Raw genomic sequence first — 11,790 nt, forward strand, 5'->3', positions numbered from 1 at the left:
TAGGACCCTAGTAATACAGGAACAATTAAAAATTGTGCCAGATCTCATAAAAAAAAGGTAATTTTTGATCATTTTATAGATTTGCCTTTATAAAGTCTTATAAATATAACTGCTTAATGGAATGGAATGCATGACAATTTATTCTGAAATCAAGGTCCCCACAGAATACAGGAATAATTGGTGATTTCAGTGGTGCGGGGAGCTCTCTTTGAGGCAACTCTCTGCTCATTGTTCATCCTAGTAGATAAGTAATAGCAAGCTATCTGAAGTGAACAGAGGGTACATGATTTGTTCAGCATCACAGTTAGTAGGGGGCAGAGATAGGATCTAATCTTTTTAACTCCAAGACAAGTCTCCATTATACAAGGCTGGCTGCTCTGACACATAGAATATGACGTATCCTTTTCTACTGAGATATTTTCCTTTACTAACATCTAATTAGATGTTCTCAGGATTATCCTTTCAAACCTCATTGGTATCAAAATTTAAACATCCTAACAACCTTCCTTATCTGGGACACTTTTATCTCTAGTCCAATATTCATCACCTTGGAATCAGAGGCATACTGGAAAAGTTCCAGCATGTCATCTTGCAAAATCTCTCTGTACTGTTAGGGCCTTTCTAGTTTTTTTTTTTAATGTATCTTAGTGAATTATATAGATCTCTGTTTACAATTAATTCATATGTACCAGTGGGACTCTGGGTAAATCATTTCATCTCTTTGCCTAGCCTGATTATCTACAAAATGGAAGAGTTGAACTAGAAGATCTGTAAAGGCCCTTCCAGTTCTAAATTTCATGATCCCACAAGTTCAAATTTTTAAACTATTTTTAGATTGAGCTACACAGCTAATAGGTATGAGAAATTATAATAGACTGGTCAGAAATTTCCATGTTCGCTGTAACATCCTCCTTGTCTTTTGAACAATTTCATCACCCTGGAGAAAAGCAAATGTACTTTTCACTTCCAATGAGTTACCATCATTTAAGAAAAGAACAGAAACTGAAAGTCTATGTCTAATTCTATTTTCCCAGAACACACTGATTCAGTTCTTCCATTTGGAAAGTTCAGGTAGAAATTTAACAACTTTAACAGTTCACAAAGCATCTTCATGCATATATGTCATTCGATCTTCAAAACAACCTCATGAAGGAGGTAAAGAAGTCATTCTAATTTCTACCTTGCAGAAGTGGAAACTGAGGTCTGGTGGGATTAAATTATTTAATCAAGGTCACAGCTCTAGTAAAGAACAGAAGATTCTAACTCAGGTCTTGTGACCCCAAGGGGACAAATAAGATATTGAATTCAGTTCAACAAACTTATTATGACTTATTATTTTAGTCAACCACAGAGATATAAAGATGAAACAAGAAGTAGTCCTTGTCTTCAATGAGCTAGTAGTAAATAAAGTAATCTCTCTGTTCCTCAAGCAATCCTTTAAGGCTATAAATTGCTGAGTGGGTATATCTCTGTATTGGTAAAAGGATTTTCTCCACTGGGAGTTCCCTCTATCAATGAAATCATTGATCTGTTCTCCCCCCCCCCCCCCCCCCCCCCCAAATTGTGCAAGGCACCATGCTTTAGTATTAGGGATACAAAAGTCCCTTTCACAAGAAGGTCATGCACAAAATTTGTAGTCAAAGACTATCTTTTCAGTGAGACTTTAAATGGTCATAGGTAACCAGAAGAGACCTTAGGGGTCTAATATGGTGCAATAGGATGAGTGCTGGGTTTGAAGTCAGGGGACTCTATTTCTGGGTTTGCCACTTACTATATGAATCACTTTAGGCAAGACACTTAACCTGTCTGAAAAAATTGGAACTGACCTACCTCCCAGCTCACTTCCAGTTATGAATCTTTGATGCTATGATCTAGTATAATCTAGTTCTTAATTTTTTTCAAGTCTGAGCTCCCTTCCCCCACTTTTTAATATAAAAAAATTCAGAGCCCCACATATGAAGGTAGTTGTACTACTGATATCTATTTAGAATGTGATAAAAAAAACTACTATGAATTTAACAATGCTTTAAAATGTATCTGAATTTTATTCATCATAATAGCATCTATGTAAATTTGAAAAATAATGATATTGGTATCTGGGACATTACTTAGTTTATGTTAGGTTTCTTTTTAAATTCATTTATCGATTTCTTGATCCCTGACCTGAGGCCCACAGGATGGGAATCTCTGGTCTAGTCTAATTTTCCATTTTATAGATTTGGAAATCACAGCTCAGAGAGGGTAAAATAACTTGCCCATGATCACAAAGGTACTAAGTGTAACAATAATCCAACCTCTTCCATAAAACCTTCATTAACCGTATCCAAATGCTTCTCTGCTCTTAACTCCTATACAATAGTTTTCAGAATAATTCATTTGGTCACTAAAATATATATAATCTACTCACGCTGTTATTCAGTTATTAAATCAGTCTCCCCAAAGCCTGTAAGCTGCTAAAAGTCAGAGACTAAGTGTTATACTACTTTTAATTTCCTACACAGGGCCAGTATAGTGCCTGGCATACAGCAGGGATCCAGTCAATGATTTTGAAAGATGTATCATGGCACAGTAGAAAGAATACTGGGTTTGGAATCAAAGCACCTGGTTTTAAATCCTAGCCTGCTTGTTACCTGCACAAGTCTGAGGCTAAGTCACTTCAGCCAGGCTCGGACATTTAGAGGTACCAGTGACCCTTCCATACTTCGAGTCTAGCACAGTGCTAGCACGTGGCAGCGGAAGGACAAATGTTTGTGGATTGGTTTACCTAGTCTGACCAACCCTCTCACTTTACAGATGAGGAAACTGAGGCATAGAGAAGGGAAAATCCAGTGCCTGGCACATAGTGAATAACAGATGCTTGTGGTCTGACTAGTCTGAACAACTCCAATACTTAACAGATGAGGAAACTGAGGCAGAGCCAGGATTAGAAGAGCTCAGTCTGCAGACTCAGCATGCTTTCCGCTGTATCCCTCTAGTAACATTCCTGCATAAATAGATTTATTTCTGAGCTTTCTTCCACATCCAACTCTAAATCTACAAGCTCAGGGGTATCACTTGTCCCCCGTGTTCTGAGGTCCTCAGTTTCCCCATCCATAAAAGGGGCCCAGTTAGCCTCCAAGTTCCCTTCCAGCGCTACGTTCTGGGATCCCTGGGGCTCCCAATCCAGCCACTTTGACCATCACCTTTTCTCCGCTGGCTATTATAGGGTTAAGAGATGTAAAACTGACCCCGCCTCCTTCCCATTCCCGCGTCCACCCCACTCTGAACTCGTCTCCTGAACAGGGGGTTCCAGAAACCGTTGGGGATCCCCGCTTTCAAAGCCGCACCGACCCACGAGGCCGGGAAGGTGCCTCGGGACAGGTTATTCCGGAGATGGAGTAACGCGGCGGCGCTCCCCGACCCCTGACCGCCCTTCTTCCTCGCCCGGATCCAGAGTCCGGGGAGCGCGGCTTTTGTACCCCGGCCTCGGCTCCTGTGCCGCTGCGGATCTCTGCCCTCTCACCCCGCCCGGCACGGGCTCGGCGAAAAACTTTCTCGTCCGCCGGGGACGGGAGCCCAGGGACCAACACCATCCAGCCCTGGCGCATCGCAGCATGGGCGCCGCCATCGCACCTCCGAGGCTGGGTCAGGTGACCGCTTTCTGGGAAGCAGCCGCAGGGCTCCCTGGGAAGCGTAGTTCCGGAAGTTTGGAGACTGGCAGTGGAGGCTCCCGAAGGAAAACTACAGTTCCCGTCGGGCATTGCGGGGTGGAGGGGACCAGAACGTGGGCGGGGGCGGAGGAAGGAGGGGGGAGGAGGGAGGAGCTGAAGTGGGTCTGGAGGTCCCCATTTCTGGGGAAGACTAGCCAACTTAGCTAATGAAAGTCACTAGATACCCTTTAACTCAGTTCAGTTCACTTCACTCCAGTTCCAGTTGACCGATATCCTCCTTTGTACCAGCCACTGTGCTGAAAAGCAAAAGTGTACTTGGGGTTGAATTGGTCTGTATGGGCGAGCTCAGGACTGTGCCCTAATTGCCCCCTGGAAATTTCTGTGGATTGCAAGGACACATGTGGCGGTATTAATCTGTTATTGTTGTCCTTCGTTCTGGAAGAGGACCAAAATGACGTTACTCTGTTGGGGTCACCTTACAGCGTGTCCTACTGGCCGATAAGACCAAAGAGAGATGTCAAGGCGCTTCTCACAAGTCAAGCACAAATAGTCCATATTAGCATTTGGAGTGGAGATGGCTCTAACTTTGCCCATCTCGCCTTTCTTTTGAGCTCTGTGCTAGGTGGTTCTGTGCCAGGGCCTCCCATGTCTTTCAATGGACTCCAAAGTTCTTCAGAGAGACCTTGAGATTGCCCTTGTATAGCTGCTTCAGATCTTTGTGTGAGTGCTTGCCTTGCATGAATTCTCCATAACATAGGTTTTTTAGGCAAATGTGTATTTGGCATTAGAACCACATGGCCAGCCCATCAGAGTTGGGTTCTCTGCAGTAGAATTTGAATGCTTCACACTTCAGAAAGGATATCTGTGTGGTACCTTATCTCGCCAGGTGATCTTCAGAATCTTCCTAAGACAATTCAAATGGGAGCTATTCAGTTTCCTGACAGGGCACTGGTAGACTGGCCAGGTTTCATAGGCATACATAAGGTCAGCAAAACAGCTCTGTAGACTCTCAGTTGGTAGGCATTCTAATACCTCTCCTTTCTCACATTTCCAAACACTGAGCTAGTTCTGGCAGTGTCTTCCTCAATCTCATCATCTATGTGTACATCCATGCAAAGTATACTGCTAAGGTAAGTGAATTTATCCCCAGCATTCAAAATTTATCCATTTGCTATAACCTGTGGGTTCCATGTATGGATGGTGTGGTTCTGACTGGTGGAGAACCTCTGTTCTTTTGGTGTTAGTTGTTAGGCCAAAATTAGCACAAGCAGCAGAGTATAGGGGTGTCCAGGGAAGATTAGCACCTCTGTTGTTAAGGCTCTTGAGCTCCTGTCAGGGCTGCTTTCCATCTTTGGTGTCCACCTAATCCCCCCAACTCTTGCCTGTAGCTCCAAGCTATATAGTATGCAGAGTGGTCACACCCTGGTGAACTGTTTCAGTAGACAGGCTAAGATAGGTTGAGAAGGTCTCAAACTCCATTGGTGAGTTAGGGGGCCGTCTATCCCAAGCATGTGAAGACTTCCCACAGCAGAATGGGCAGATATGAACAGGTTGTTCCAACTTCAATGAAGGTGGCTGTGGAGCACTTAGAGCTTGGTTAGACATCAGACATGCCAAGGTTATCCACTATATCCTGGGCCATCATCAGTTGTCTTGATTTTTGTCTTGCCAGTGGACTTTTATGATTCTGGAAGAGAGGATGAAGCCAATGATTTCACACAACTCTGCCTCACTTAAATCCAATTTATACCCAGGTCAAAAGATATCACCCATACCATTTTACCATTTTTACCTGCCTCAAAGTCCTGTGGTGATAGGCAAATGATGAAGTAGCAGGTGGATACACTGGGAGCTGTAGTGTATCTGCGGGACTGTAGCTGTGCTCACAAGTGACCCAGGCCATAGGGTTGTCTTCTCACTAGGCTGAAGCAGCAGTGGGATTTGGCAGTGCCCTGGGTGTCTGAGCAGCCTTTTTTCTTTGCTTTTAAAAATTTTTGTATACTTCTTTTTTTAAAAAATTATTTATTTTTAGTTCAAAACATTCAGTTCCACAAGTTTTTGAGTTTTAAATTCCCCTCCCCTGCCCAAGAGAGTATGCAAGCTGATACAGGTTCTTCATAAATATTCACATTAAACATATTCTCACATTAGTTATGTTGCAAAGAAGAGTTATAACCAATGGAATGAACTGTGAGAAAGAAGAAACAAAGACAAAAAGAAATAGAGCAAAAAGTGTGATTCGATCTGTATTCAGACTCCATGATTCTTTTTTTTTTATATATTTTTTTTAAGCAATCAGGGTGAAGTAACTTGCTCAAGGTTACACGGCCAGTTATTTCTGGGTGTGGTGCTGAGTGTCTGAGCCCGGGATTCGATCTCCAGGTCATCCTGACACTGGAGGCGGTGCTCTTACTCGCTGAGCCACCTGGCCGCCCCTAAGCAACTGGGGTTAAGTAACTTGCTCAAGGTTACACGGCCAGGTGTTTCTGGGTGGGTGCTAAGTGTCTGAGCCCGGGATTCGATCTCCAGGTCGTTCTGACACTGGAGCCGGTGCTCTTGCTCGCTGTGCTACCTGGCTGCCCCCAGACTCCATAATTCTTAATCTAGTTGGGGACAGCATTTTCCATCATAAGCCTTTTGGAGTTATTTTAGAATCTTGCATTGCTGAGAAGAGCCAAATCTATACAAGCTAGTCATCACACAATGTGGCTGTAACTGTGTACAGCATTCTCCTAGTTCTGTTCCCCTCACTCAGCATCAGTTCATATAACTCTTAATAGATTTTTCTAAAGTCCACCTGCTGAGCAGCCTTTTTTAAAGAATCACACGGCTTACCTACTGGCAGGAGGAAGGGGCTAGAAAAGGTGCCCTAAAAACGATCTGTTTCACCCAACCCTGGTCTTCTTACTGTGGCAAGAAATCCCAGGGGACCTCACTCTAGTTCAAACGCAAAAAAAAAATGTACAAAAACTTTTGTGAAGATTATTCCATTCACCATATGTGGAATGTGCTCACGCTTATGGATAACAAGAGATCCAGGGGACCTGAAAGACTAACAACTCTTGTGAGAGAACTCAGCAGGTATCGCATCCAAATAGCAACCCTGAGTGAAATAAGGCTGGCAAATGAAGGGCAGCTTACTGAAGTTGGAGCTGGATGCATGTTTTTCTGGAATGGCCGCAATAATGAACACCGTGAAGCTGGCATAGGTTTTGCAATCGAAACTAATTTAGTCAATATTTATTTAAATAGGTGATGAAGATCTAGGGTTATTTGGCATTTTAATATGATAGGGTAAACTATAAACCTGGGATCTGTGAACTTTTTAAAAAATATATTTTGACAAATATATTTTAAATACATTATTTATTTTGCTGAATATTTCCCAATGACATTTAACATTTTTTTAATAATCATTTTTAAAAATTTTGAATTCCAAATTCTCTCCTTCCCTCTGGCTCTTCCCCCACCCCTTGAGAAGGCAAACAATATGATACATGTGAAGTCATGCAAAAAATGTACATATTAGCCATGTTGTGAAAGAAAAACACATACACTCACAAACGAAAAACAAGGTGAAAAAAACATGCTTTAATCTGCACTCAGAGTTCATTAGTTCTCTTTGGAGGCAGATGCTGTTTTCATCATGGGTCCTTTGGAATTGTCTTGGAACATTATCTTGATCAGAGTAGCTATGTCTTTCACAGTTGATGGCAAATGTATTATAATATAATTGGTTTCCCATGTAATCCTATGTGTTTTATTTTATGCTCTTAGAAACCTGATTATGACCATATGAAAAGTGGTCCCTAGTCCATTACCAGATGACCAGGAAACTAAAAAGGTTAAGAACCCCTATCTGGCAAAGTTGTACATAGATTTAGAGCTGGGAGGGGCTTTAGAGGCCATCATGGCTAACCCTTTCATTTTATAAATAGGAAAACTGAGCTTGGAAGACGTTAAGTGATCCACAGTTAATAAGTAGCTGAGGGAAGATTTTAATTTAAATATCCTTTATGCCTTATAACTTTGGGGAGGAGGAGGAAATAATCCTGAACTGCAACAGTTAAGAGAAGTGATAGCTTCTTGGCTACTCTCTCCTTCAGCACCCTTGGGAGGGGAGGGGATGACCTTTCTCCACCCCAGCATCATGGCATTGTGACAGCCATGCCCATGCAGTAGCTACTGCAAAGGGAATGACTAGACAAGTTTGTGCCTGCATTCCTTCAGCTTTCCCTTCTTTTGTATTCATTCTTTCCTGATCTTAGGTGAATGACTACCTTTCCTGAGATGTATGTATACAGATTTGGAGGTGACTTTGAACTTGAGAGGATCAGAAATCCTGGGTCCATTAAGTCAAACTGGCTGGTATTAAGGGGAATTTGCTTTATTGGAGAGGATGGCTACAAGCAAGAAGAGTCTGGGCCTTTTTACCTGCAGGCCTAGACCAGGAGTTTAGACAATGTTGAGCTCAATTGTAGAATGCCATCTGTGATACTGCAAACTGCTTTAGGGTCTAATGGTTTAAGTTGTCAATCTCTCAATGTGTTCTAACAATGGTCTTAGGTTAAATTGCTGAGTGAGTCTTGTTTATTTTTGTCAAATTTGTCCTTGTGGCTTTTCTTTTGTTTAGCATTCCTTTTGTGTATAATAGGGAATAAATTACTCTCTCATATTTGATTCATATTGTACTTTGAATACCTTTTTAACTTACTCTTTTGGAGAAGCCCTAGATGTGAGCTATAGTCTAAGCCCTAAGGAATATTTGTTTGTGTGTTCAGGGTTGGGGGCAGGGGGAGGGGGCAGCATGGGGATTGTAGGGGGGGCTTAGAGGGCAAAGGGATAGATTTATCTGGTTCTGTTCACTTCACTCTGCATTAGTTCATTTAAGTTTTCTTAGATTTTTCTGAAATCTTCATTATTTCCTACAGCATGATAATATTCCATTACAGTCATATATCATATTTGTTCAGCCATTTCCCAGTTGAGTGGTACCCCCCCCCCACCTTGGTGTCTAGTTCTTTGCCCCTACAGAAAACATTGTTGTACCATAGGATATTTTCCTCTTTCTTTGATCTCTTTGGAACCTAAGCCTTGTGATTTTATTGCTAGGCCAAAGGGTATTTGCAGTTTAGTAACTTTATTATATAAAACTATATATATATATATATATGTTATATAGTAAAATAAATAAGCCATCTTATTTTCCAGTTATCTTTCTCTCTCATGATATTTTTTCTGCCATTTTAATCAATGGAAACCATGATAACTACCTTGTATTTCTGTAGCATTTTGAATATTACTATATATGTGTATATATGTAACCTTATGGCTTAGTTAGACTAATTGTTGTTGTTCCTGTTTTAGAGATGAGTAAACAGAGACTCAGTAATTAAGTGACTTGTCTATGGTCACACAGTGTCTAAGTCAGGATTAGAACTGAGATCTTGCCTGACTCCAAGTCCAGCACTCTTTGTAACATGTGAGGTTGCTTGTCTTGAACTTTGGAAGTATTGAACTAAGTAAATGCAGCTCTGGGAACTTCCCCTTTCTTCATCTCCCAGATGGAACAATGCCTGTCTGAGGGCATGTGGGCCTGAAAACTGGAAGAAGCACAGCTTCCTTCCACCTTAGGCAGGGCATGTAAATTATTAGGAAGTAGTGACAAGCCTGCATGATGTGAATAATTATGCCCAGTTGTTTAAGAGAACAGATTGGGTAGTGTTTAGAGGACTTTGAGGTTCCTGATGGGCTGGGGCATGTTTCCCTCAGAGGGGAAGGACATCAAGATTTATAGTCATGTCTAACCACGTAGCTGGTGACCATATTACCTTGGAGAATGAGAACAATGGCGACTCTGCTCTTGGGGCAAGATTATATGTAGTTAGAAGCAGCTTTTGAGTTTTCAAAGAAAACTGTGTCTCCCACTGGCCAAAGTGCATTCATCTGGCCAGGAGGACTGGACCAGGTGACACGACAGGGGAAAGGTGGAACCCTAGTAGGAGGAAGGATAGCTGTAAAAGGATTCATGGCATCAAGGGAGAAAACAATGCCTGGTGACACCTGGTGGGAGCAATTGGAACTGCAGAGAGAGGTCAACACCTGGGATACCTCTTGGGGCAGCAGTATCCCCACCCCACCAGTGGTAGGGCATAGACAGTACAGTGCTCCTTAGGGTAGCATCTCAAATGACTACAGAGAGAGGACCTGAGTTTGGGGGATAGTATGGACTGGAAATTTACATAGATTTTTAAGAGTGGATTCTGTGTTGGTGGTGCATAATAAAGTACTTAATTTGGAGTCACATGGCCTGGTTTTGCCTTTTTCTACCTTTGTGACCTTATTCCTTATCTTTGACATGGGGGAGTGGGAATTGCTGCAAGGCTGAGGCTGGCAGAATGCTTGTGTTTGAGAGTTCTTTAGCTGTAATAGGGCTAACATCAATTCAGTGTTTACACAAAGTCTAGCACCACGATGGTGAGCCCTGAGAAAAGGGTAGTTGTGGGGCACCAAGATACCTAAGGATGAGGTGCACCAACAGAGGTTGGCAATGGAGCAGGCCAAAGTTTCTGTGCCAGTCAATAATGGGAAATGGATCATATGTGGCTGCTGCAGTTCCAGCCTGGGCAAGATAGAGAGACCCAGTCTCCAATTAAAAAAAATAAGACAAAATAGGGGTAGTATTAAATTAAGGGTTCTTATGTGACATGGACCCCTTGGGCAGTCTAGTGAAGCCAATGGACACCTCAGAATCCTTTTTTGATGAATATAATAAAGTAAATAGGATTATAAAGGAAATCAATTATATTGAAATGCAGTTTTCAAAATATTTTTTAAAAACAAGTTCATGGATCCCAGGTTAAGAACTCCCGGACCAAATAAACTCATAAGGTCTCATCCAGCTCTAAATCTTAGATCTTTAATCTTGTGAATTGTGAATTTACAAGGGGATTTGGTGTAAATATATCAGATTGTGATGTTGCAGATTTTCTCAGTGATACCCAAGAGCCCAAGGAGTGAAAACACCCCCCAAAGTATACCCAAGGTCTTTCATGTTTGAAAATCTCTACCACAAGAGTTATGTAAGGATTCCTTTTATCATATCAATCCTCTGGGTAAAAAGCCTTTGATGTCTCCTGATTTCCAAACATATCAAATCTCTGCCTGGCTGGCAAAGTCTTCCAGAATCTGGTCCCAACCTGCCCAGCTAGTCTTATCTCCTACTCTGCCTCCAAACAAACTCCTCTATGCAATAAAATTAATCTCAGCTTTCCCACTAACACACCTTCATGCCTTTGGTCAAATCGGGTACCCCTCCCTTCCACTTATCTAAGTCCTGCACATCCTTCAGCGACTGGCTCTCATCCCAACTTTTCCATGAGATGACTTCTGGAATTCTACATTACTTATTGTCTGTACTATACACTCTAGCATTCAATTATAACACTAAAATTCAGGTATGGCTCATTGTGGTTTTGTCATATTGGTCTTGTTTCTTTGCATCATTTCCCTTTGTATACTCTTTATTCTAGTTGTATTAGATTGTTAACTAATTCCCAACCTCAGCATTTCATCTTCTGTCTCCAAGTCTTCATACCTACAGTCCTATGTTTCTTTAAGACATTTCCTCACCCCCTGCCCCTTAGAATCAATCATTTCCCTCAAGACTCAGTTCAGGTGCTACTTCATAAGATAAGTTATCCCTCTGCTTTCACATTTTTCATTTCTCTCTTCTCAAATTATCTTATATATTAGTAGACATGTTTTATATGTATACACACACATATAGATGTATCTTCACACTTGAACATTCATAAATATTCTATCCAGAAGAATGTAAAATCTTTGAGGACAAGAACTAGCTTTGGTTTTTGTCTCTCTTTGTCTCCACAGTTGTCCAAATCTTGCTACTGGACCCAGATGGATTTGGAGGAGAGAGTAAGGCTGGTGACTGGACAGCCCTACCTCATTTAAATCTATTTCACTTACAAGACATGACATCAACTTCCTGATGTCATGGTGTCAAGGACAAACAGCAATCTGTGAGCAGCTGCCCCACTGGGGACCCACCTGGCGAGTTCCAGTTGGGCAATACAACTCCCTTCCTCCCTCCCTCCCTCCCTCCCTCCTTCCTTCCTTC

The 11,790-nt window shown here is 41.9% G+C and overlaps 1 protein-coding gene and 1 long non-coding RNA gene across 8 annotated transcripts in view; one reads left to right on the forward strand and one right to left on the reverse strand.

The window, feature by feature from the left end:
* GATB (glutamyl-tRNA amidotransferase subunit B) overlaps positions 1 to 3,668 on the reverse strand; it is a 153,958-nt gene extending 150,290 nt beyond the window's left edge. For 5 of the 7 annotated variants that reach the window (XM_069105539.1, XM_069105538.1, XM_069105535.1 and 2 more), the window contains exon 1: positions 3,459 to 3,665. In XM_069105539.1, the coding sequence (XP_068961640.1) occupies positions 3,459 to 3,607 (149 nt within the window). In that variant the 5' untranslated portion in view covers positions 3,608 to 3,665. Of the gene's footprint in view, positions 1 to 3,458 lie in introns of all 7 variants that reach the window. The other 2 variants (XM_069105534.1, XM_069105533.1) reach the window with 2 other exon arrangements.
* Positions 3,669 to 3,780: 112 nt separating this feature from the next.
* The window catches only part of LOC138175155 (uncharacterized), a 117,653-nt gene continuing 109,643 nt past the window's right edge, over positions 3,781 to 11,790 (forward strand). The window contains exon 1 of the long non-coding RNA XR_011171903.1: positions 3,781 to 4,780. This is a non-coding gene — a long non-coding RNA (uncharacterized lncRNA). The remainder of the gene's footprint in view (positions 4,781 to 11,790) is intronic.

Source organism: Petaurus breviceps, unplaced genomic scaffold (assembly GCF_028583685.1).
Source record: "Petaurus breviceps papuanus isolate PSGF00001 unplaced genomic scaffold, PetGlider_PUasm1.0 76, whole genome shotgun sequence".
Taxonomy (NCBI): Eukaryota; Metazoa; Chordata; class Mammalia; order Diprotodontia; family Petauridae; genus Petaurus; species Petaurus breviceps.